Source organism: Pseudopipra pipra, chromosome 8 (genome assembly GCF_036250125.1).
Source record: "Pseudopipra pipra isolate bDixPip1 chromosome 8, bDixPip1.hap1, whole genome shotgun sequence".
Classification (NCBI taxonomy): Eukaryota; Metazoa; Chordata; class Aves; order Passeriformes; family Pipridae; genus Pseudopipra; species Pseudopipra pipra.
Genome location: NC_087556.1, coordinates 4,232,492 through 4,259,094, shown reverse-complemented (window position 1 = coordinate 4,259,094; position 26,603 = coordinate 4,232,492). Strand labels below are relative to the sequence as shown.

General features: G+C 43.5%; 1 protein-coding gene and 1 long non-coding RNA gene across 7 annotated transcripts in view; one reads left to right on the top strand and one right to left on the bottom strand.

Moving 5' to 3' along the window:
* TET1 (tet methylcytosine dioxygenase 1) overlaps nt 1–26,603 on the top strand; it is an 81,946-nt gene that overhangs the window by 16,899 nt on the left and 38,444 nt on the right. For 4 of the 6 annotated variants that reach the window (XM_064662273.1, XM_064662271.1, XM_064662274.1 and 1 more), the window contains 3 exons: nt 2,199–4,242; nt 9,950–10,000; nt 23,100–25,626. In XM_064662273.1, coding sequence (XP_064518343.1) covers nt 2,323–4,242; nt 9,950–10,000; nt 23,100–25,626 — 4,498 coding nt within the window. In that variant the 5' untranslated portion in view covers nt 2,199–2,322. The remainder of the gene's footprint in view (nt 1–2,198; nt 4,243–9,949; nt 10,001–23,099; nt 25,627–26,603) is intronic. The other 2 variants (XM_064662272.1, XM_064662275.1) reach the window with 2 other exon arrangements.
* Nucleotides 16,104–26,603, bottom strand: part of LOC135417799 (uncharacterized) — a 55,199-nt gene continuing 44,699 nt past the window's right edge. Inside the window, exon 4 of the long non-coding RNA XR_010432210.1 lies at nt 16,104–23,525. This is a non-coding gene — a long non-coding RNA (uncharacterized LOC135417799). The remainder of the gene's footprint in view (nt 23,526–26,603) is intronic.

Genomic DNA, 26,603 nt, shown 5'->3' with positions numbered 1-26,603 from the left:
TAAGCTTCTGGTTGATAATTTTGATGGTCATGCTTCCTGAACTTCCACAACAGCAGCAACAACTGCTTATGTCGAGAAGCAATATGAGAAGGCATTATATGCATTCAGTATTCTCAAAATCCAGTTGCTGTTTCCATTCCAGACCTCCTGTAGTCTCTGGTCATACTCCTTCTGTTCCAGGGCTGATAAAGAGAAAAGCCTTTATCTCTTCAGTCCCACTCCTGATTCACACATTCCCATGTTGCCTGGCCTTTGTTGTTGTTTCCTTGCTCCATAGGCTCCAGTTTCCTGGCCTGCCACTGTTGTGTAGCTCAGCCACCAGTGGCCACAGATGCTGCTCTCCAGGCCACCTCCATGAGGAGACCACAAGAAACTGGGGGGAGGCTTTTTGCAGGCTGCCACCAGGTATTACATAGAGCTGCTGATGTGATGCTGATGCCCTTTTTGCTTCATGCAGTGACCAGTAATGGCCATGTCCCCCTTGTCCCCCTTTCCCCATGTGTCTCCGCAGAAGGGTAGGGAAGGAGAGTGCTTGGATTACCTGCAGTGCAGTGTTCTGTTTGATTTACTGTTTCAGTATCTGACCCAACTTTTATAGAGTGCTTCTGTGGGAGCTGTTCAGGTCTCTTCTGTGACCTTTGCCCACAACTATAAACAACTGCATGTGTCTACTTGGTCTCTCCAGATTGGATGTTTTGCTGTGATGGAGGAGGGCTGCTGTCCAGCTTGTTTACTGTGTGTTTGGTGGGCATTGTTTTCTGATCTGACCTTAGAAGTGTGTTTAGCCTTGTCTTCTACAGCAGTGCTGGCTCTGAAATGGTATTTGTGTGGAAAAAGCCTGCTGTCTCAGTAATCATGTTCATCTGATATGTAATAGGAAGATGTGACACAGAATCATCACATCACCTTTAGATAAGATACTTGGTTTGTATATTGTAGTACAGAGGATCATTTGGCTTTGTACTGCTAAATAAACAAAAGCCAGGCCTCAAAATGCTTTAAATGAGCTATTTAAAGAGCTTTGGGAGTTCTGTTAGCCATGGTGGGTACTTGGCCAGTGGGCAGCTTGCTCAGGGCTGGGACAAGCAGGAACGAGCTTGATCAAGTGAGCTGGTGGCCCTGTGTGTTGGTTGTGCCAGCCCAGCCCAGCCCATCCCCTCAGCAGGACAGCGAGCTTCTCTTGGTGCAGGGCTGTTTGGGCTGCACTAGCATAGCACTCCACACCTTCAGCACAGCTTGGACCAGGCTGTGGAGAAGTGCAGCCTCTGTAAGATCACCCTGTTGGCTTCAAGGTGGGGTTGAGGTCATGGGAAGGAGTGGTGATGTCAGAAGCCTAGTAGTGCCCTTCTCTTTTCTATTTCCTTTAGAAGCCAAGATTCCTTTTTTTTTTTTAACTTCTATTTTAGCTGAGAATTTTGGCCATCATCCCCATACTTCCTGTTCTTCCCTTTCTTTCCCTCATCTCATCAGTGAGGTGCAGGTGGCCTGTAGGTGGACATAAGGAATTCAAGGGAATGATGGCAAAGGGAAGGTACCCTCCTGCCTGAGACTAGAGAGCCTCTGGCTCTACCTGCTCCCATTTTTAGGCTGCCCTTGTCTACCCATTTGATCTATTCCAACAGCTAATAAAGCTTTAAAAGCCTTCCACAGGTTCTTAAAAAGCACTTAAGGTGCTTAAAAATCTGTACTTATGAGAATTGCTTTACTTTAAAAAAAACAACCCAACCTACCTTGAAGGAAATTGCTTTGGAGGGCAAGGACTGTTGTGTCTTCTGAGATGATTGAATTGTATTTGGGGAATTGGGGACTTGTACATTGCAGTTATGTTTGGGGGCAAAAACTTGGGACAGATGTGTGGTGGATTTTTGAAGATAAATATATTGGTCATAACTATGGAGCAGACTCAAGGGAAGGGGTGGTTAATGAACTGGTAATGAAGTTGAGAACTTAGAACTGTCATAAAGCAGTTATGTGATGCTGCCTGATCATTTGAGCTCCATTTATTTCTTTGTGTTAAAGGCCTTTGCAGTATAGTAATATTTTCAGAGCTTTTGTGTTAATTGAACATAACATCCAATACTGATATTTCTGATTCTTCCTCTCTATTTTTGAATATTAAAAATGGTCAATGTAATATATATGCACCTCTTATTAAATACAATCATATTAATGCTGGTTTGTATCTTTTTCTGTTTTAGAGTTGGTGCTGTATCAGCATAGAGAGCAGCAATGGGAGTGTGCAGTTTTCTGTTGAAAAGGTCTCTCAAGAGCTCATGATTTTTTTTCCGTTTCTCCTCTCAACATTCCTACTGCTCCACAGACATGGCTCACCACGCAAGGCCTTCCAGATCAGTCAAAAAAGAAGAGCTGGGCAAAAGGAAAACTAACCAGGGCAAAAAGAAATCTAGCCAAGTGAGAAAGAAAACTACAAAGACTTCCACAAAAGCTGTTAGTTCTGGAAAAGGCAAAAAGCCAGCGCAAGAAAAAGATGTTAAGAAAAAACAGCAAGAAAAGAAACCAATCATGAGCTCTTCGGGTAGACTTCTCAGGAGCAGTGTAACGAGAACCTTGTCTGGAGCATCTTGGGTGAGTTTGGAGAAAGCTGACAACATCCTCTTTCACAACCAGGATTCTTTCAACATCAATGGCTTTACAATGTCTCTCCGTAACCGACCCTTCTCCCCTAGATTGTCCCAAACTCCAGTAATTGCAAAACCCAAGAAATCTGCAGTACAAAAAAGGCTGGAAACAAAGGAAAACCATGAGCAAGGAGCCCTGGCAGGAGTAGAAGAGAAAAATGATGAAACAGGCCAAGTAGTTTTGAAACAAGATTTAGCACAAGATGAGTTGGCTGCTCTGCCAGTAGAAGGTTCTCCCTGTAGTGCAGGTGAAGGGCCTGCTCTCCCATGTGCCAGTCAGGACAAGGAGGTAGAAATACCTGGAACAAATGACTCTGTTCCAAACAGTTGGGTAACTGATGGTACAGAAGCATCAGGGGTGAAATCTAAGCATGAAGGTCTGCCCTGTGAGCAGATACCCAGTGATCTTGACATGGGTAGTTTGGCTGAAGCATTTGTTGAAGGTGCTGTGCTTGTGCTTCCATCTTTTCCTTCCAACTCCATAATCACCTCTGAATCCGAGGTGTGTGGGGAGACTCCCTTCGATGTGGTGCCCAGCAGTGAAGAACCTGACCCCGGCTCTGCTGTTACCTCAGACCTCAGCTCAGCAGGACTAGCACAAGAGTCAGTCACTCTTGCCACATCCCACATTGAAGCAGAGTTGGACCTGGTGCTACCTAGTGAAGAACAAGACCCAGATTCTGCAGCTGTTGTTACCTCTGAGTTTCACTCACAAGATTTATTAGAAGATGCAAGGTCACTTGCAGAGTCCTGCTTGAAGGCAGCCTGGGATTTAGAATCTGAGAATAAAGACATTGGTTCAAATTCCAGCTCTGTAGCTGCCACTGAATCAAATTTGCTTTTACATTTTGAAGGTGCAAGCTCACTTGCAGAATCCCCCATGAGACTGGTTGTGGATTTTGTACCCATTCCCAAAGAATTTTACTCAAATTCAGATTTGAGCTGTACAGGAGAAAAGTCAGAGTTTGACACAAAAAACATATTTACAGTATGTGAATCAGTCTCCAACACCTCTTTAAACAATATTGAAGTGGAGGACATAGAACAGCTTGTTAAATGTATCGATGCAGAGACATTAATTTTGAATTCAGGTTATGTCCCCACTTTATCTTCAGACTTAGAAAAAAGTACATTCAGTAAAATATCTGGTGAAAGCTCTGGGCAGTTCTATGAAGGTTTTGTTTCAGAGTTGCCTTCGAGGCTGGAAATCTCTGCTCTTGCCTCAGAAAAAGCCATAAATGCAGATTTGCCAGCTGACTCAAGACTGCAGCATAATGATTATTCATCACAGCTGGGAAGTGTCGGAGTAAGCCTGAATCTGGTTCAGGACAACGTGAGCAACAGCACTGAAGCAGTTGAGGCCTCAGGGCCATCCTCTCTTAAAAATCCAGCTGGTGGTTGCCCTGTTCCATATTCATCTCTGCTCCCTATGCTGGAGAAGAAGAAGCGAAGGCGCTGTGGAGTCTGCGAGCCGTGTCTGCGGAAGACGAACTGCGAGGAGTGCAGCTGCTGCAGGAAGCGCAAAACCAGCCACCGGATATGTAAGAAGAGAAAATGTGAAGAACTGAAAAAGCCGCCGCCGCCAGTCACGCTGCCCTTCCAGGTGAGCCGGGGGGAGTGGCAAATCAAGTCACTCTTTGGAGGCTTGAGGTTCATCTTCAAATTCTGCCCTGGGAAATGCTGTCCCCACTGTACAGCTCTAGAGGGCTCAGGGTTACTGTTGGAGCCAACAGGTTGTACAGCAACTTCCCCTTGTCATGTGGAGAGGTGTAGGTTAGAGTGAGCTGGAGTTATTCTTGTTCCTGCTTTGTAAATCCATAGAATCAGAGGTAAGTATGGCTTTAGCTCTGTGTTCTGGATACTGGCACATTGGCCAAAGAATGAATTAATTGGAGTGCATGAAAAGATGAGAGATTTGAGCACAAAGTGTGGGGAGGAGGGAGATTGAGGGTAGTCCTAGGAGACTGAATTACTAGGGAGAGTGGTGGTATTTCAAAATACTTCAGGCTAAAAAGCAAAGGAAGGCAGGCTGTTTGCTCTTTGCTTCAGTTAAAATAATTTGCTTGTAATGACAGATTTGATGGAAATAAATTTATAAACTTCAGGACAAAACTGTAGCTGCATTTTCCCCTTTCGCATCTTTCTGCCTTTCTAATTGTCTGTTCTTCTGTTTCTCTCATTTCACTTCTCCTGCCTCTCTCCCTTTGTCTTTTACCACATGCCCCATACATACTCTCTTTTTCTGTATTTCTTACTCATTTTTCTGATCCATCAGCCTTTTATAACCCAGGTCATTACTTTTGGAACAAAGAGGAGGGGAAAAGACAGTCTGTATGCCCTTGTGATAACAGCACTGACCTTCTGAGGGATTTCAGTTCAAGATCAGGCTTTAAATCAGGTAAGTAGGGAGTTGAACATAGATTTCCCACATCCCAACTGAATTCCCTGAGCTCTGAGCTGCAGTGTTGGCCTCTGCACTGCCAGGTCCTGCTGGAAGCGTTCTGCTTCATGTGGTCCAATACTACCTGAACCTCAGAGCGGGAGAGCTGTCTTGGGAGTTAAATCACTGGGACATTTGCCTTGGGATGTGGGAAACTGAGGTTCAAGTCTCTGCACCAGTGTGTACTGTGAGTGGAGCAGTTCACACTGGGGAGAATGCACCTGCCAAACCTTTCTCAGTAGCAATTCCATTAAAATGGTGTGTTCTTGCAGCAGGTAGGAATTCCTGTCAGCTGCCGAGATCCAGGAGAGCTCCTGGTTTCACTGCTCTGGCCTGTGCTTACCAGGGTTGGCTGTTCTGGTTGTAAGGTAGGCGAGCAGAATGAAGAGTCCTACAGCTGTGAAGAGATATGGTACATTCTCCTTTGTGGGGGAAGTATATTTTAAGATATAATGTTTAGGGAAGTAGGCTTAAACAGCTTGGCTCAGAATTCATTCAAAGACTCTGTCTCAACTACTTCTAAATGCTCTTTAAAAAAAGGGGGTGGGGAGGGACAGCTGTGTGACTTTACATAATAAAACAACAAAGGTGGTAGAGACTTAGCCAGACTTTTTACAGCAAAAGAGTAGTGACATTATGTCCTTTTGTATATTTAGTCAGTAGGATGGAAGAAGCTCATGGGAGAGAATTGGTGGAGTTGAGGTAGGAAGTGTTCTAAAAGCCATGTTTTAAAAAGGGGTTTGGCAGGGTTGTTGAAAGGAAGCACTCCAGTTTTTCTGTCAACCTTTGTTTTCCAGGCTAAACATACTTCTTTTCTTGTTGCTCAGGCTGACCTTCTCCTTGCAGATTAGCTTTCCTCCTTCACCTTTGTCCTCTCTGGGCACTCCTTTTGCTTTATGAGAGATTCCTTGTTTTTATTCTTTTCTTTGGCAGCTTTTATTTTGATGTGCTTTTATTTTATTGGACTGGTCACATTCTGTACAGTGCGTTCAGAGCTGCACCAGAGGCCTCCTTCATATCTCGTTAAATCTTGTATGAAGTTTCAGGGAACTGCATGAAGGAAATTAAGTATTCCTGACATTTAAGAACATGTCAGATATTTTCTTATAAAACTGTATTTGAATGAAACCTGGTGCCTTTTCAGATATTCCTAGAAAGGAGCTTTGCCTCATTTCTGAACTCTAGAAACTGTGCTCTGAGGAAATGAGAGGGAAGTATTTCTACGATGTTACGTGAGCTCTTTAAAGATGTTGAGATCCAGGAGAAGGTGTTGGGGGATGGGAACACTCTGGCACTCTGTTCAGCAGCTGTCCTTTAGATAAGATTGCAGGGAATCCCATTGTGTTTTCCCAAACTGATAGCAGTGGGACTTGTGTGACAGTAATGAAGGCAGCTGGGGAAAACCCAAAACTGTGGGTCTCTGTCCATGGTATAGAAAGTGAACATAAATAATTAAGAGAAATGGGTTTGGCTTCAGTGTGTTCCTTGCTCAGGAGAGTCATGCATCTTTCTCATGTTGGTGGAATGTGAGCATTTTTTGGAGGTGATTCACTGGGAGGAGAGTGTAGGGGATGGACATGCTCTGAGTGAGCAGAGCTTAAATGTTGGTGTTTTGCCTTAAAGGGAATTATCTCTTCTCATTCTAACCAAAAAAATGCAGAAGTCCCAGTGAAGTCAGTGAGAGCTCTGCATTAAACGGTTGTATAGCCAGTGCAGGTTTTCCTTGAGAACTTACATGGATTTACACTTCTAGGGAGTAAGGCCTGGCTGGTAGAAGTTGTGCCTGTAAACTGAAGGGCATATTCCAACCCCCCTGCCCATGTGTGCCCAGGCATTCCACCCTCAGAGAGTATCAGTTGTGTTTGGAGCTCCTGTTAAGTGACTGTTATTTCCATTAATTACACATAATCCAGATGAAGATTTGAAAACTATATTGGACCTGAAAAATATCACTGAAGAATAACATCCCCATAAACCTTCAGTGATATTTTACCTTCCTGAATGTAATGGGTTTTGCAGGGATGTGACATCATGAAAGTTTGCATCAAGTATTGTGGGCTCCAGCTCCTAGCCCCTGTGTGTGGCAATATTGTTCCATGTAATGCCCTTCTTCCTGAGAGGTTTGCACTGGGGCTGTTTGGGGAGGAGTTGGTAAAGAAAAATCCTGAAATATAGGAGGGAAAACATTTTTTTTTTTTTGCTTGTTGAAATGTTTTGAAAGAGCAGCCTAGTAAATGTAAGCAGGGGGGAGCTTTAGTTTGTGTGAGGTAATTGTTGGATTTAGTGGGACCTGTAGTCAACAAAGTGACAAAAAAGCATCAGGCCACTGAGTGTAAGTTTGCTGGGTTGCCCAAGGTGTCTCAAGACATCTTCTTTAATAGCTGTAATCTGGGATATTAAATATCAATAAGGGCCTGCCTGCTTGTGGGTTTTTAACACGCTGCCGAAACCCAGACATATTTAAAAAGGATGCTGCAATTCAAGTTGGTTGGGAACTTTCCAGTCAGCCATTCCTTGTATGGAAAATGCTGATTTAACAGGAAGCTTTCACTATCTGTCTCGATGCAACTGTCTTTGGGGAAAGCTTCCCAAGGTTCCAAATGAAATTCCTGCTTAAAACTTAAAAAGGCGATGAGAATTATTAGAACAGCTTGGTGGTAAGGGCTTTTTGCCTGATGCAGACTGGGGGCTTGAACTTTGGTCTCCCACATTCCATCGGTCTGCTCTTGAATTTTTTAAAGGTTTTGCTCTGCTTTGGAACACAACTAAGTGTTGAAATCCAAAAAAAAAAAAAAAAAAAAGAAAACCAAAAAAAGCTCCCAAACAAGCAAAAACCAAAGCAAAATGGAATTCTCGTTTTTTAGCCAGGCCTAGCTATAATCAAGAAACTTAGACTTTGTGGTATTTATTTTACAATAGACTCTAGAAATATGGAAGCCACTTGAATTTTAAAATGAGTGCATAGAAACACTCCTGGAGTGTGGCTCTTGAGTTGAAGGGGGGAGCACCCAGCTGGGCGAGTTTGAGGTGTGTGATGAGCAGAGCTGCACAGGGGCAGGGCAGGGAGCTGCAGTAGGGCAGTTTACTCTTGTTTTACACACACAGTCTGGGAGTGGAAAATAATTGACTTGTGCTGCTTTACCATTCTGTGATCCTGGGTGTGGACTCTAACGCAGCGTAAATTACAGTGAAATGGATTAGTTTGTGCTCTAGTTATTTTCAGAGGCTGTATTTAACAAGTTCCCTCTTCACTGCTCCTTACTTTCTGTGCTAGTCTTTAAAGCTTTTATGGGGAAATTTTTATTTGAAGAGGTTTCTTTCTTTCCTTGGTATGAGGATGCACCCTAACAGGAGAGGAAAGTACTTGAGTAACAAGGAAACCTGAAATCACTCTCTAGTGCACACACTAAACTGGGGACTAAGTCAGAATACTGGGTCTTAGGTTTCTAAGAAAAAAATTCTTTTTCTGGACTGTAAAGCAACTTGAATAGCCAAAACTGCAAAGAAGAATCAGATCACTGAGTGTTCTTTTTTTATTATGCATAAGGACCCTTGCAGACTTGGGGGAAAAAAATTACAAATCAGTACTTTTATTTTACCTGATCCTAAAGCCTATTTAATGCATCACTCTGGTGCAACAAATGAGGAGCTTAGATATGAGGTAGCATCAGACAACAGAAGTGGGCAGCAGCTTTTTCTGAACTGATCCTCTGCAGAAGGAGCTGTGTGTCCCTGCCTGGGCATTTGCACCAGTGACCGGCCAGGGAGTGCATTGCAGTTTAGCAGCAGAGGCAGAAAACAGGTTCAGATTGCAGTCTGGAGCTGATGAAAAGATGTTCTTATTGGGTTGGTTTGTTTGTTTTCTTTTGTTTAGTGTACAGCTGCACGGCCAGCGTTCTGGTTTAGATGTCAACTGCAGATGGTTTCAGTGAACGCCTCGGTGGCCGCAGCGTTAGATACGCTGTGATTTGTTTGTTGTCCCTAGTTAGCGAACGAACGTCTGTGATCCAGGAGGGCTCGGTGTGACCCCTCCGCCCTCCCTCCATCCGTGTTAACGTGGAGCTGTGGGAAAATAATGGCCCTTGCTGTTTCTCTGGTGGGCAGTTCCCGCCGCGATGCCTTTGCAGCAGCTCGGTTCTGTCGGAGCCGTGTCTCTCCTCGGGGCCCTGCGGGCGGGCCCGGGGCTCCCGCTCCCGGACTGGCATTGCCGCGGTTCCCGGGGCTCGGGGCAGCAGGCCGAGGAGTTCCTTGGCTGCGGGCTCGCCCAGGTGAGCGCCGGCTCCTCCCGTCCGCGGGACGCTCCGTGCGGGAGCGCTGCCCGCGGAGCCGCGGTCCGTGCACGGCGCCGTGCGCGCGCGCGCACGGAGCCACGCGTGCGGGTGCACGGGGGCCGTGTCCTCGCCTGACCCCGAGCCCGGCCGCGCTGCCCGGGCCGGGTGGCCCCGCACCGCCCGGGCCGTGCGCGGGATGGGGAGGGGGGGAGCGGCCCCGGCTCCGCCTCCGCGGGGCGCGGCGGGTCCGCGCCGGCTCTTGCGGGAGCCCCTTTGTTCGCGCGCGCGGCCGCGGGGGGGCGCTGCGGGGCGCGCGCTCCCGCGGGGGCCGCACGAGGCGCGCGGCCGCCGCTGCGGCAGGAAGCAAAGATGGCGGGGCCGGGCCGGCGCCGTGAGGGGCAGCGCGGGGCGCCCGCGATGTGAGGGCGCCGCGGGGGCGGCGGACGGGCCGCCGGGAGCCGCCGCCGGCCCGCGCGGGGGCCGCGTGTAAAGCACTCCGGGTACTGCAGAAATACCGCTGTTCCTTAATAAAAAAATCGGAGGTGTCTTGCCTGCCTTTGTGACCACAACTTATGTTCTGCAATTTGATGTTTTTTTAGGTTCTAACAGAAAACAAAAGGCCTCAGAGGAGGAAGCAAAGAGTTTTAAAGGTAACCGATGATTGCTTTGATATTTATCCCCTCCCGTTTTGAGCAGCATTTTCGTGTCATACAGCCCAGGAAGCCCAAGGGTTAAAGGCTGGGTAGCGGCGCTTTCCAGCTATTCAGCAGATTAGCTAATTTTAAAAGCACAGAACATGTCCTTTCGCTCCTCTCTCTCTCTCCAGCATGTTGTAGACATCTTTGAACCTTTCTGCACAAGTCTGCCTACCAAAAGTTTGCTTTCCATCGCAACAAAGGTTCCTTTTAATTTTCTGTTTCTAGTTTCATAATTCCAAAGGTAACAGGCAAATGTTTTTAGCATACAGGTTTTATGGCATCTGAAATTTTATGTGAGAAGTCAGTGTTATAATGCAAGCCAAGTTAACAAAAGTGGAATTTTTATGCTTACTTTACTGTAGCTTTGATTTCCTTTCTTCCATTAAACTTCAGAACACCTCAGCTGAAACTGAAAATTCTGTGTACTTACAACAACCTCCGGTTTCACATGGTAACATGTTCCTTCCACACTCTTTTAAGATGGTTATCCTTCATGATAACAAAAGACTGGTGTTTCAAATGGAAATGTCTTAGTTTTTATAACAAAACACAGACTTGCTACACTCATGGCTAATTTTTTTTAAAAAGAAGTAACAGGTAGCACATCAATACTGCATCTTTCAGTTAATGTTTAGAATATTTTGAATAGAAATAAGTTGTTAATTGTGTTTTTGCAAATAACATGTTGGAGGATGGGTGGTGCAAGTAAGATGGATGGTATGTGTTAGATGAAGGTAAGGAAAATGAGAAAAAATGTGTGTTAAAGTTTGCATTAGTCTCTTTTACCAGCTAAATGTAATATAGTTTAGTGTTGTCTTAGTACACTAAAATTTCCAAAGTTACTGGACATAGTGAATTTGATAAATGCCGAATGGTCTGTAGTATAGTTTTACTTGAAAATGTTCCAATATCTTACTAGTTTTGTTGTCACTTTTACACATGACAGAAACTTTGGTAAGACAAACCAAAGTTAAGATGAAGTAAGGAGCAAATAACCTTATTTGACTTGCATGTATGCCCAACCTCAAGGGCGTCTGTCTCTTCATGTGGGAATAGTAGTGCAAACCACCTACCTGTATGCTGATAGTAATTGTGGTTGTGCAACACTAGCAAGTGCTTTTTGTTCTTGCATTAAGTACATTAATCCATTAAAATGTGAGCATTTTCATTATGTTGTGGGTATGCTTTTAATTACTGCCTCTCTTGTCAGATAGTACGTAGGTGTAGCTCAGACTTGGAGCATTTGCTCATTCTGTTTTGTGCAGTTGATAGCAGGATGGAAAACGAGGGTTGTTTGTAAATGAGCTGTTCAGTTTGTAGCGTGTTGGTGTGACACGTGTTCTGTCAAAGGGTGCCAAACATGTTTGTTTTGGTCACAGCCACACAGGTTGCGTTGGGTGTCTGTCTGCAGTTGGGGTTCATAGCTGGGTCTTGAGGTTTTCCTCTGGGCTCGATCTTGCCACTGTTTGGGATTTGATGGCCCAGCAGGTTGCTATGTAATATGATACTGCCATTCCTCTCCTTTCCAGAAAGCCTTCTGAAGAGTTTTTTCCCCTCTTGCTCTTGAGTGGAAAGGCTTGGCTGGTTCTGGGTGTGTGCATAGTATCCATGTCAGCCATTGGACTTGGCTTTATTTCTGGTTTGACTTTTCCTTTGCTGAACTGATTGTGCAGTATTTCCTATTTGGTTTAGGTGCTGTTCTTTGTGTTTGCTAGTATTTGTCTTTGCTTGGTGATGCTGAAGAGTATTTCCTAAGAGTTTGTTCACTTGCATCCACTGAACGAGGCACGGTACCTCTCAAGGCATCTCGCTGGATTGGGGTTGGTGGGGTTGGCCTTTGTCTTTGGAGTGGAGAAGGGAGTTTGGGCATCTTAAGTTACATTACAGCTCTGACAGCTGCAGTGAACTTGAAGAAAAGCCGCATAACTTGCAGAATTCTTTACTGGGGCGTTTTTAAAAATGTGACATTTTGGTCTGTGACTCTAACCTGGCTTCTGTCCTTGGTGGGACTGCCATGCGAAGGACTGTTGTCTTACCTGTTGAATTATAACTTAAGTGTTTGATTTAATGATTGTAGTGATTGAGGGCATCTGACCAGTGATGCTTTCAAAATTTCAACACAATATCCTTTTTTTCTTTGTATTTTCTTCAAGTAGTGTTCTTAACTTTCTTAAAGGAGGAGTTTGTAGTATTTTCTTCCAGTAATACATGTAGTTAGTATTTTTTCTAATCCTTTTAAGTTTTGATAGAGACATATTTATTTACTTGGAGGGCTCATGTTCTTTCTAATTGTGCTGCTTAGGACCAGCATATCCACAAATTCTGTACAGGCTCAAAATAAGCAATGGTTTCCTGTTGAAAATGGGTTGAACACATAAAGAAGACTAAAAGTGATTTATACTATTACGCTGTATCTTTTGTTTACTATTTACACTTGTCTTTTAATGCTCTTTTCTGGTTATTGGAGGAGTCACTTAGGAAATTCTTCCATGCCATAAATACTGCATTAATTCTCCATGTTTGTTTTGAAAGAACGTGTGAAATATTCATCACTTCTAGCAAGCAAGTGCTCATTAAAGAAAGTCTTTGTGAGCTCATAGTAATGGATATGAAGGAAGGAATATACTTAGTTTTCCTTGGGGTTTATATTGTGTTTTTTCAGATGCTTATTTAATTTTATTCCTGGTAATGGAAAATCTATATGGAAGGGATTCATACTTAAAAATTCATTTGCCTGCATTTCCAAAGGGTTCTTGTACCCCCTGCTTCACCTACCATCTTTCTTTTTGCCCCTTCCTGGTGTCCTGGCTCAGTTTGGGCAGGGCAGGGCACCTCCCCTTAGCGGTGAGGAAGTGCTTGCAGTCACTTGCAAGTTCATCAAGCAGAGCTCAGAAGACTGGGACAGGTGCCTTTGGCATCACGTTGTCAGGGAATCTACGCTGACCACGAGTAGGCAGCGGTGGCACCAGTAAGGAAACCTCCCACAGATCCGGAGGCAGGGAAATACAGCCCGGGGTCTTTCCACAGCAGTCTGTGCAGCCAAGGCTGCCTTTGGGATGGCTGTGGGTGTTTGCTGCCCTGATGGAGATCTAAAAAAGAAAAAGTAAGAAGAAAAAAAGGGAGAAAAACAGAAGGGAAGAGACTGTGGGAGAGATCCAGAATTATATATGCAGTGCTAAGTGAGTTTTGTGACTGCAGGCACAGTCTTTGTTCTCTGCCTGCCTCTGTTTATGCATAAACACTGCAGTGGTGACTGAGGGGCCAGGAGAGTGCAATGATGCTCAGACTCCATAAAATTCCTGTACTTCAAGATGAGCCAAAAGGCAGAGATGACTCAGTATCTAGAACTTTTGGATTGTTTATAAACATCATATTAAGATCAGTAAAAGTTAAACTTGCATCAAAGCTGCAAATAGCTGCTTGAACACCCTCTTAATTTTTCTCCTCCACGCATAAAAAGCATAGTTTTTCCTGTAAAAAAACAACTTTAAAATAAAGCTGACTTGGCAGACCTGCCGTTGCCCTTTTTATGATGCACTTTTAGTTTTGGTGCTTAAAGAAACTAAAATTACACCTTTTTTTGTCAAGGTCATATATGTGTTAACAAGGTTTAGGAGAGTAACTGCTAGAGTTCATGATAGTGCTTTGAGTGAGCAAGGATTAAACTGATTTTGAACATTTATTCTAAATTATAGTGTATGTTTTTAGTGCAGAATATCTGCCAAAATATTTAGCTGGAAGAAATTAAAGTTTATTACTTTTTTCCCCTTTAAACTGAGATGAGCAAGTCAATGAATGGAGTTGCACTGCTGTGGAATTTTAGAGGGGAAGAAGACAGAATGGTGCAATACACATTTGAACGGATGTTGACCATATTTGTTATGGTTTTTTAGAAGGGACATTATCACCTTGGGGCAGGTTCCTTCAGTAAATACCAATTAAAATTGCTTTGAGTATTGGTTTAAAGTGTCGCCTATTTCATACATGTCTTTCTGCTCCCACTTTTTGAATAGGGAGAGCTTACTTTTGATATTGGAGGGTCCTACAAAAATTAGTAAATTTTATTTTTAACAGTAAGATAAATAACTTTGCTGTTACCTAGCTTTTTTTTAAACTAAGTTATAATTTTTTGAAAGAAATGTTCTTATCTTGACCTTTTTCAAGCTGGGTGTGTGCCTGTCTAAATGGGATTCAATTTTTTTGCTCATGTGAACGTGTGGAGCGCTTGCATGCTGTTTGTACAGTTCTGCTGGAGCTGCTCATGTCTGTAGATGTGTTTTGAATACAGTTCTAACAAAAAGCCTTTGTGAGTGGTCTGTAAATTATTAATCTTACTCTAGTAATTTTCTAATCCTTAATTTTTCCTGCCAGTTTCTGGTGCAGTTGAAGCCCATTCCTTGTGGACTTTTGCTGTGGTGCAGAGTAAGCTGGACAGGATGTGGAGATGCTGTCCTTCCCTGTTCCTGCCCAGCTCCCTTGCTCCAGTGCTGCTCCCTCTCCCATCCACCTCCTCCTCACAGCCCTCTGCTGCTCTTTGCCCCACAACTCCCCAGAATGCTGAGGGGAGAAAGGGACACTGCCCACTGAGAGGGGGACAGGGAGGAGTAAGGGTTTGTGGTTTAACTCCTCTGTTGCTGTGGCAGAGCAGTTGTGAGGATGGTGCCACTCCTCAGGGAACGGTGGGGCAGAGGAGTGTTGGGAAAGGCCAGGCTGAACCTCGTGATTACAGTGCTTTTAGAGGGGTTTGCACACTTTGAATGGCTATTTATTTGTAGATCTTGATTTTGATGGTGTGTTTGAGTGCTGGGCCTTCCACCTTGTTGTATTTTAGAGGTGGAGCTTCTTAAAAAGGTAGAAAATGTGTTTGTGATCCAAAATGTCATTAAATATCCAGTAAACACAACATAGATTGTGGGAAGGATGGAAAACGTACATGTGGAGATGAAGGTCTGTTGTGTAGGTATATTGATACATTATTTAGATTTCTTAAAGTTTCAGCATTACAAAATAAACACTGGTTTGGTATTCCAGGTATGTTGTTTTGTTTGGATTCACTACTGAATTATGAGCTCTAATCAATACTTGTACTTGCTGTGTGTAATGTAGGCATTGAAATACCAGAATGGCTTTTCCCATTCTAGTAATCTGTTATCAGTTTGCAGTTTGTCCACACACTTAGGGACAGTAATGTGAAAGCAAGTGCTTTGACAATGGGCACTGCCAGCTTAGGATCTGACACCACATTGCTACACAAGTTTGTTTATTGCTTTTAGTAATTGATGTGGGAGAAAACCAGTGAGGAGCCCCAAACTTCCCTTAGTGGCAGCAGATTTTTTTTCTTTCTGCCATATTAAACTGTGATTTTTGTTTAGTGTTACTGAGTATGAGATAGTTAATTTAGCAGATACTACAGCAGCAGAGTTTCCCATTGACATAGTAGAAGCCTTGCCCATGTAGAGACCTAAAGATTTAATTCTTAATTATAGGATTTCATTTGGAAGGTAAGAAGAATTCGTGCATTTTTATGAAGGCATTTTCTTTTTAAATGTTAAGCACATGAAACTTAAACAATTTAAAGAAAAAGGAAAACAGGATTTACCTATAAGCAACTAACAATAATCACTTTTCATTATTGATATAAAAATAGAATATAGACTATATCTGACTGTCCCTCACAACTTTAATATTAAGCCTTTTAGAATATTAGAATTTTTTGAGACTGACTTAAAACTGAGTGGTTTGTGTCTTAACTGTGAACTTGTTTCTCAGTGTTGGTGCTGTCTGTATTGCTTGTAATTTAATTGATATAATTGAAGCTCTAGTAAAATGGGGTGCAAGGTTTAATTTTCCTAAAATAGAGGTTTGCTGAACTTATGAGAGGAGAACCTTGTGTGTTTAAAGATGTGCAGCATTTCCTCATGTGACAGATGCTCACTGTCTGAGTTGTGCAGTGTCAACACTGTTGCAGTGCTGCTCCACAACAGCGTTGCTGTTCTTCCCGTATGGGAGTGAAAGTTGCTCCTCCTGTGAAGAACAAGTGAAGTTACGTACAATGTGAATTCCATTTTGAGCTTTATTTAAACCATAGATGTGTGCTAGCTAGAAGAAGAAACATCACTAGGAAGTTTTTAGGCTTTTTTTCCTCAAGAGAGTAAGCAAAACATAGATGCAAAATCCGGGATAGTGCTGTAGCCTTGTAGTTTGGTGGGTTAAGTAATCAGCATGGCTATTTTTCTCTTTTCAAAATCTGAGTTACCTTGAGCTGCTTCTCTGAACTACCTGTCACCAACTTTTCTATTGCTAAAGAGTTACACCTTTTAGTCTCGTGGCCCCTCAGCAGCTTTAAAACCAGGCTAGAATGGTGATGTGCGTCCTTAGCAGTTCTGGTCTGAGAGCTTCTATGGGCATGTAGCAACTTGTAAACAATATATTGGCTGTACAGCAGATTGTGGGGTCCTAAGTTAAAGACCTGAGTATCTTCCTGCTTAGGTTACAGGCACTGTGGGAGTTGGGTTGTTAGCAGTTGGGATCTTCGCTGTATTGAAACTGCAGGAAAATTTACTTGTATCAGTTTGGATCACATTTGGGTCTCACCCAGGCAAGATGTGGCAAACACTTGTTTGTTTGCTGAGAGGTTGCAAGACTGTATCCATTTATTTGGCTTCAGGATCACGTTTTAAAAATATCTCAAAGAACTCAAATTTGAAAACTTCCATGGATGAAAAGTGCATCAAAACACCTAACAAGATGCTTAAATTCTTTGCTCTTTCTCTGTCCCTCTGCAAAAATGTGCACCATCGTTCAAGGCCAGACTTCTCTGGCCTTAGCTTGGAGTCACCGAGTCTTGTTGTACTTTTGTCTGCTGGAACAAGGAGCCCTCTGTTATCAGCATTCTTTTCCACATAGACGGGGCAGGAGTTTGTGGCTTTTCAATTTTCTTTTTCTTTGGCAAACTGCAGAGAGTGAGTGAGAGAGTGAACTTGAGTCTTTCACTTCAAGATGTTTCAGTCCTTTGTCATTGCTGTGGTCCTCGAAGCCCTCTCCAGCATACCAATGTCCTGCCTGAATCAGGGATGCCAGAACAGGACGCTTTGTTCCACTGGCAGGTGCAAAAGTGCCAAGTACAGGAGAGAAAGTAACCAGTCTTTCCCTAATTATATGGGTTTTTATGCACCCAAGAATGTCACTAACCCTTCTGGCCATAAAGTGGCAACAGGAGTTTCTATAGTTACTGTGCAGTTGATCATTGACCATGTTAATGTCCTCTGTGAGGGCACTGCTTTCTGAGGTAGGAACCTTTTGGAAGTGCAGTCCCACGTCTATTCCTGGATACACAACTTCTCCTTCAGCTGGGAGGAAATGGCTGACCTGCCAGCTTCATTTAGGAAGCATCATGTCTGCTCTTTGCATTATTTGCTCTCTTTTATAAGTCTGAATTTCAGTGTTCTTTGAGAACCTTGTGAAGAATGTTGCACACCGCTGTGATCTGCTCCCTGAAGCCCCTTCTGTGAAGGCTGTGCTGATTCTCCATTTACAGTGCAGGGCCAGGCAGCCTTTCCTTGACACTGTGCTGAGGGTTTCACAGACCACAAGAGGCATTAGTGAGTGTGGGTGAAGTCAAAGACTGAATTTCTTTCATCTCTGCTTTTGAGTTAAAGCACATAAGGAAAAGTTCTGTCAGGGATTACATATTGCTGCTGATTGTATCGTTTTTCTTTTGTGGCTTAATTGAGCGGTATATTTTCCAGAGCTGCCAGGGTCTCTTTTGAGTGCTCAGTTTCAGTGTTGAAGACAAATGATTGAGTAATTCAAAACACCAGTAAAAAACAAACCAAACCAAACCCAAACCCCAAAGAAAACAAAAACCACCAAGCAAAATGCTTGTTTATGTTTGCTTCTGTGGCAGAAGAAGTATTGTAATGTTTATGGTTTTTTCTTTCTTAACACATCCACTTCTTGGATGCCTGTGTGGGAGAATGGCGTGTCCTTCACTCTCTATTTTTTCTTGCTTCTGTTTGCAGCTTTCTACAACGTAGAGCTCAGAGTTGATGGAAACAATTTGAGTTTGTGGCTGAGAGCCTATTTCCAAGTAGTAATTCAATAAATACATTTCTATGGGAGTCACCATGTTGAGCCTTTAGAGTCAGAATTAGTCTCCTGTAGTTTATTTTGCTAAGCTGTAACTTGGGGGATGTTCTTTGCTGTTGTGTCTACAGATGGGGGGGGGGAAGTAACCAGAGCAGACTTTGCAGCTGCAGTAAGATCAGTGTGAAATGCAACCTGCTGTGATGCTCAAGTTGGTGACTTTGGGTGGATTTGATCCTCAGGGCCAGGGAAGTCAGGAGTGAGGAGGATCTCTCCAGGAAAACCTGGATGCCCCAGGTTAGATGACTTTCTCCAGATTTGCAGAGCTTCTTGTTCCCCTGAATTTCTGTATAAACCAGCCTCTCTCTTAAAACTTGTCAACATAGTTTTGTTCCTGTCCTGTTCCTCTACCATCTGTGAACGTTGCTCTCTTGAGAAGCAGAACATCATGTAAATGCAGGCTGTGTTCCATTAACGATGCTCCCCAGTCTGATTCTCTGCACTAAGGCCTATAGAACATGTGCCTGGTCTGAGCTGCTGCAGGAGTGTGGGGCACTGAGACTTTTGTGTCCACAGTTGTTACACAAGCATGCTGGGAACTGCTTTCTGCCTCTGGTGAGCTTTATGGGAATAGCCCCCAGCTTGCAGCTTGGCCCCTACTTGGCTGTTCTCTCTTTGAGGAGCCTGCTGGGAAACCCTGCTCAGGCTGCAGCCTTGAGCAGCAACCTACAGCACGTTGTCTGCGTTACAGTAGTCGAACATGTGGTGTGGGCTGAAGTAGACGTTTGTCCTTAAAGGTATTCTTGTATCTGCCTTTATTTTAATGCAAAAAACCCCTTTGGCTGTACCCAGAAGGTGGCCTGTAGTTTGCACAGCATCCCACCCACATTTGTCTCTGTTCTAACCAGTGCTTGGCTTCCAACACGGCACTCAGCACAAGTTACTGTTTGTCCACACCTGTGCTCTGTCTCCCTGTTGCCTGTCCTGTCCATGTCTTATCTTCTTCCCCCTGTATATTGATCCTATCCAGTACAAGTCCTGGATTCTCCTGAATTTCTGCCTGTCCTGGGGAGCAGACAGTGGAAGTGGGAATAAATTGTGCTGGTCAGCTGGCTGGTGCTCTCCTATCTCTGGTGAGGCAGTGACATCTGACAGGCAGACCATGAATGACACATCCTCTTTCAGTGTTAGATAAAGTACATTGGGGGTTTCTTCCAAACGGTATTTCTGAAAGAAAACTTCTGTTGTGGCATTTGAGCTCTGAGAAGCTGCTAGCTCTATCCCAGCATGGAAGGGCCTGTGGGAATGGCTGCATGGCTGCAGCCTCTGCAAAGGATCCAGGCTTACCCACTGCACACAGTCCTACTTGTCCTTTTAGGCTGCTGAGTGTTGGCACCTTGGAAGAGCTGCCTTTTGGGTCATCCTGGTTATTGGCACAAGCTGGGGGGGGGGGGCAAGCATTCTTGGAGTGTTGGGCACTGTATTCTCATGGAGCCCTGGGCAGAATCCTACAGGGAGGGCTGTTTTAGGGGACTTGGCATTGGTTATCATGTTACTCATCATGACTTGCTTATAGAGCTGTTTTATCAGTAGTTTGTTTGGGCATCATCTTTTATTTCTCCTCTCTGGGAGTGTTTGACTCTGGTGCTGTCCTTGATTGTACAGTGTGTTGTCACCACCTCTAGAGGTTTGAAATGAGAGACACAAACTGATGGCCTGCTTGCTGTTGTTCACAAGATGTGGAAATGTCTTTAGGGTAGCTTTGGATTCTGATTGTGAACTGGTGGACTCTTTGCATTATGTCAGAAGCATGTTGTGTTAAAAGAGAAGTTAATAGTAGACCCTTTTCAGAATGTGAAATGATTTGCTGTAGCTGGCTGTTTGTGTCTGCTAGAAGCATTAGTTCCCAGAGTGAATTTTTGTGTGCGTGTACATAAGAGATAATATCTGGATGAAGTTTAAGTACTACAGCAGTGGCCACAGCAGACTCTGTGGTTCCCGCCCTAATAGCACAAACTGCAGCAGAGCCCAAGCTTGAGCATGATTTGTTGGTGGTTTCTGTGTCCTGGCAGAGTAGTGCTCTCCTTAATGAGAGAGAGGGAAATGACTCCTATTGATCTGGTTTATTCAGCTTTTCATTACGCTCGTGTAAAAGCCCTAGAAATCGATGGGATCAGACTCATGTGCTTAACTTCCACAATCCCAAGCACAGTGTTATCCTTGCCTGTAGTTTTCACATTTGTTTTGAGTCCTGATTCAGGACTTAGAGATGGATTGCTCCTCAGCTGAGGGGAGGAATCAAACGAGCTCTGTCCCTGCTAGTGTCTGCATCGCTCTTTTGGGAAATAATAACTTTACAGACAACAGACTATCCAGTGGCTTTTTCTGCTTGTCAGAGAGAAGAAAGGTATCTTTTAGGCTCCATTGCAGTTCAGTTACAAGAGATAAAGCAACACAGTGCTCAAAAGGCAGAGTTTGATTAAAACAATAATATCTGATTTTATGGCAATATTAATTCTTCATGTGGAAAAACAAAATATGAACTAAATCATGCCAAGGATATGATTCATCTGGTTCTTTTTTCTGCCTCATTGTGTGTGGGCAGCTTGCAGTAGTGTTAGTGGAATATAGTAAGAGGAATAATTTAAATAGTAATCTCACTTTGCTGCTGGGATCCCTGGGGTCTTGGGAACACAGTACTGTACCTGTGCAGCACTAGCAGATTAGGGGGTATCCAGAGTATTTTTGAGCACAGTAGTGCTTTTTTGGTCAGATGAAGGATTTTATTGAGGAATAACCTTGTTGAGAGCAGGGTGTGACTTTTTTTTGGACTGAGGGCTGCCAGTGGATTCTGTGTCAGATCTTCTCACCTCTGCTAATTGTGGATGGACCCTCCTCCTTCCCCACACCTGCTCCCAGATTACCAGCCTTAGATTATTAGCTTTTTTTAATGTAGTGAACAGTCCTTCTAACATGTTGACAATGTGCAGATGGTGGGGAATTAGTTTTAATCTATTTGATTCTAACTCCTCAGCCTCCTAATTGTCTGATTAAATAATTCTGAATAACAATTTTACATTGTTGGGACAACTTTTGGATTGATAGAGATATTAGATACACTTTTGCTGAAGAAAGAACAGCAATTTCGTATCCTAGTTCTTTATGAAATTAAATTAAGGTAGTTGAAATTCAGCTTTTGCTTGGATATAGAATTGTGGGGTTTTACTTTCCTGTGGTGGACCCTTAAAATATTTTCTGGTACAGCTGCAGAAATCTATGTGATGCATTTGCCCCTGCTAGCAATAGAACTGTTTAATCTGTTTAGCTTTGGGGATCCTGTAGTAATTGCTCAGTGATCCTTGGCCCTGGGAATCATTGACTGAAACCCAGCAGGATGCAGAGGAGCTCAGGCTTACAGACTGTTAGTCAGGATCTGTGTGTAATGAAAAAGTGTGAAATAAGGCATCTTTTCTGTGATTCCTGTAAGTTTGACTTGGCTACATAGGTGATGGCCATGTTTGCACATAACATTTCTGTGAGAATTTGATGCCTCTCACAATACCTAGGCCATGCTCTGGGTTCTGGGTCTGTGCTGTATCAGTTGTGAGGTGAACACTGGGCTCCAGATGGAGCTGGCTCCATGTGCCTGGGGGTTTCTGGCAATTCTGTCTTGATGGCTATAATTAATCATAAATCTAGTGTGCATTTGTTTTTCTGAGTTATTTTCTACGAGGAGTCCATATCCTTTAGTTGGTAGGACTGCAGAACCACGTCAGATTTGCCTGAATGGTTTCCATTAAACTGGGTGGTGTTTTCTGGGCACTGCTATGATGTGCTGTGCCAACGTGGGGTTAATTATCCACTGGTATTACTGAGGTCTGATTTGAAAAGCAGGCCTGGTTTTCTTGTAAGTAAGGGTTAAGGCTGCAGATGATTTAAAGAACTCTTAGATGTTACAATCAGATTAAGTACCAGCACTGTCTATTGTGACTTTAAATTATTTTTTAAAAGGAAATGTAATATAAATAAAGAAAATTTGATTAGCATAACAAAAATTGCATTCCTGCCTTTATTGCTGTTTCTGCCTAAGTTTCTGCCTTAATTTTTTTTTTTTTTTTTTTACTTTGCATGACTCCTTACTTCATACCCATACTACTTGCTTGAGGCCCACAGACATATTCCTTCCAGGACACAATATTCTGACTCTAGCTTGATTTTGACATTGCTTCAACCATGTGACTTGTATGGTATCAGTAAAGAGGAAGAATGTGTTTAATGAAATATTAACACTTACTAAAATACAGTTTGGGATAGCTTACATGAGCCTGTTGAGAAACTGGAGATGTCCATCTAAATACAGAAGCTGAGCACACTGTTTCCAAACTAACCTTCAGGTGAGCTGCTGTAAATTGCCTTACTCTTCATTTCAGCTTAGGCTTGTAATTCTTTTTAAGAACTTGAAGCAAGAATACCTGATTTTCAGCCTTAGCTACAGTGTCCAGCCAAGTGGTATACTGGTTTAGGCAGTTTATTGGTCTAGCCAAATCAATATAATTATGCCAAATTACTGCTGAACTTTGTGGTACAAGCCTTTAGAGTTCAGTCCTGCTTTTAACTCAAGGGAGACTTTCATCTGCTTATGCAATTCATTAAAAATTGAGTTCTATACATCTGGTTTGAAATGCTAATGTTCTTTCTGTCCATTCATTTCTTTAGTCTCCCACCACCACATGTACACACTTTCTTCCTCTGCCCCTTAACAGTGGGGGAAAAATAACTATAAATATGGATGGGGTCTTTAGCCTTCAGGGATTTTTATGGCTTCCTGTTTGGTATTTTCCAATGTCTGTGCCTGTGCTTAATTAGGATATTCCTAGTATCTGTCAAAGTAGAGTTTAATTGCTGGAAGCCTTATGCTTATTTTTAATGTTTTTGTTACAACAACTTTTTCTGTTATTATTTATAGGCAAATTTAGAAAACAAACCAGTAAATGGCCGCAGACCAGAACTCATGGAATGCAGTATATGTGGTCATGGTGAAAAATACAGGGTGAAAAGCAATCAAGCAGTGCCCATTGAAAATGTGCAGTGCAAGGAGAAGGAAAGAATGACTGGCCTGGAAGCAGAGAAGTGGGCACATAATGAGAAGCCATCCTTTGGTGTCCATGTCAACGGTGACATCCACGGAGCTGTGCCGGGCACCGAGCACTTGAAACATGCTGGAGACAGTGACAGAGCAGTCTCCCCCAGTCAGTTAGCTGAGCCAAAAAAATCCTTTGCACAGACCATCAGAAATGGCATCAAACCCCTGCATTATTCACCACCAGAAGCCGTTGCTTCACTGAAAAAAGTGTCTGTAGAGGAAAGGACAGACTTGACGAGCAACTCCCACCTGCAATGGACGAAAGGTACCAATGTGAATAACACAGTAAATGCTCTGACAACTGGCATTGGCTGTGCTCACCCACAAAACCAAGGAAATGTTTTAATAAAGGAGGAAAACTGCATGTGCAGCATCTCTGAGGATTTTGATAAGTCAGTTTTGCAGGCAGGTTCCATCTGGGGTCTGCAGGAAAGCTTGTGTTGTCCTCCCCTGCCTGAAGGGGAACTGCAGGCAGGAAAGAATGGCTTTGAAGTACCTAAGGTGGAGACACAGCCTGAGAATCCTACACTCCAGTCAACTTTCTTGTCCCTGATTAAAACCAGAAATTTAACTGTGGAGCAGGTTGTAGCTATTGAAGCTTTAACACAGTTATCTGAAGCCCCTTTAGGAACAACTTCGCCAGCGAAAATTGAAGGTACTGAATGTACAGAAGAAACAACTTCCAACTTGCTCTATAGTTTTAAAAGTGACACCTCGTCCTCCTTCACATCTTCTGCACTAAAAGAGATCAAAGACACTTACTTACAGAACGAGCAGCAGCTCCTGGCTCACTGCGCTCTCCCGCAGAAGCAGCTCCCTAATAAGGCAGTGTTATACAATGGCCAAAGCTCAGTCCCAGAATTGCAGGATAAACCTGCCAACCTGGCTGGGGAGATGTGTAAGTTACAGTTATCCTCAAGAGATACCAAAACTTTATCTGACTTAACATCTAATGCAACATCGCTTTCAGGATATACTAACGAGAAAAATTATGCTCATGATCCAGTTGCCCTTGGACAGTATTGCAACGCTTCCTGTAATGTCCAGCAAACAGGGAACAACTTGGAAACTCCTGGCCAGTTAGAGCAGAAAACGCCCTCTAATGATTTGAACTTGGAAACTGGTTCTTTGATTAAGGAAGGAGGAATTCACAGCCAGGATGAAGAAGATGTAGCTGCACAACTAACTCAACTTGCAGCACTGATTGAATCAAACCAGGCCAATTTACAACAGAAGAATGACATAAAGGCATCACTGATTAATCTAATATCACAGGAGAGGCAGCCAAAACATAACCAAGATGTGGTGCAGAAAAAAGAATCCGCATTTTTTAGGCATAATTATAGTTCCTTACTGATAAAGCAAAAACAAGTAACAAATAAGAAAGGCGGTGCTGTGCCATGGAAACCAAGACACAAAAAGAAGCCTCCAGAAGCACGCTATCAACAGGCTAATCAGAACCAGCTAGAGCTGTTGTCATGCCAGCACAACGAGTTGCAGGACATTTGGATATCATCAAAACTGCACAAGCTTGGTCAAACCATGCCCCAGGACTCCAGAATAGCTCTGCCTGAAAAAAAATCTCCAAGAACCAAAGTACAGAGAGCACAGAGTCAAAATACTTCATCATCACAAGAAAAAACTAGATTATTTCTCCCCCAAACGCAGATAAAATTCCACAGATGTTTACCTGAGGCACCACAAGAGAAAAAAAAAGACAGGTTGTTTGGCTGTGAAGTGGTGAATGAGCAAATGAAAACTGCAGGCTCCCGGGACCCACTGGGCACTGACCCACTGAAAAATGAAGTTGTTGCACGTGGCCAACGCAGTGACCTGTCCTCCCAAAATCCCCTGGCTGTTTCACAGCTGAAAACAGCATCCTTGTTGAACAGACCAACCGAAAACCTACAGATGTTTACACAACAATGCAATTCTCAGGTACAGCAAACAGCAGCTGGCAGTCAGGCACACCCTTTGCCTCCAACCCTTAACCAGTCCGACCTGAGAGCCAACGAAAAGAGCAGTGAGAGCACAGCCTGTGTCCAGCAGGGCACACAGGCAGACCCAAAGGTGCAGGTGCTGCCTGTTCCCTGTGGAGGGGCCCAGGTACCAGCTTGTGCCGAGGCTCTCAGGAACATGGAGTGTGTGGGCGAGGTGACCGTCCTGACGTCATCCAGTTTGGGTGCTGACCACGCACAGAGCACGGGCGACTCAGGGTGTTCCCCAGCAAAAAACACGCTCAGCAGTTTCCTTGAATCACCTATGAAGTTTCTTGATACCCCCACAAAAAATTTAATAGATACACCTACAAAAAAAGGACAGTCTGAGTTGCCAACTTGTGACTGTGTTGGTAAGTGTTTCTGCTAACTTTTGCCTGTACCTTTCCCATGGAGACGTGCTCGTGTTGTTCCTTTGAATGTGAGGAATCCTGTTACACAAAGAATCAGTGCTTCACCATTAGAAAACAGGAGGAAATGATTTTTCCCCTTTCTGTAACTTTTGCTTGGTGTTCTTTGGGCCTGCAAAGCACAGCAGAATTGAGTATTTTTGGTATTGCAACTGGCAGGTTTAAATATTCCACTTAAATTTAAACCCAAGAGGAAAAGGAGTTTCTCTGTTTGCTGTTTTACCATCGCTGACTTGTGCTTTATGTGTATTTATCTGCAGTATATCAGGTTCCGATTTTGATGGTCTAGAACTGGTTTTTGCCTGAGTGGCTTGGGAAAAATGTCCCAGTACATTGTCAGCGTCACCTAAATGCTGTCAGATAAGTGGGAGAGCACAGCTGGAGGGGGTCCTGTTGCTGCCCCTGTCAGTCCTGATGGCCTGGAAGAGGCTGTGCCAAAGGCACAGGGGGAGATGGGGTGGGGTTGAGGTGAGTCACAAGTAGTGACTTGTGAGCAGGATGGGATGTCAGACCAAACACAGCTTGGCTGAGGGCGGTACACGCTGTGTTGTCAGACTACTCGAGTGCACAGATGAAAAGAAAGTCGGAGACTTGAAGCAATCTGCCTGTGTACAATTGTTGTTATCTTTGCTTTCCCGTTCTGAATCAACAGGGTGCTAGTTAAGGGGCCTGGATTATGTCTTCTGTAGTATATGACTATCAGTTAACTTATTTTTTCCCCTAAATTCCCCTCTGTCTAAAATGAAATAATGTTTTCCTACCGACAAGGATATTGGGAATCTTACTTAGTCAATACATGCCAGCTCCTGTAATGAAAATTTGTGAAGAATGCAAAATATTTCTATAATTAGGGTTACTTTATAACATTAAAAAATAACAGCAGATTAATAGGAGGAGAAAAGTATTAAATTTTGTCTGAG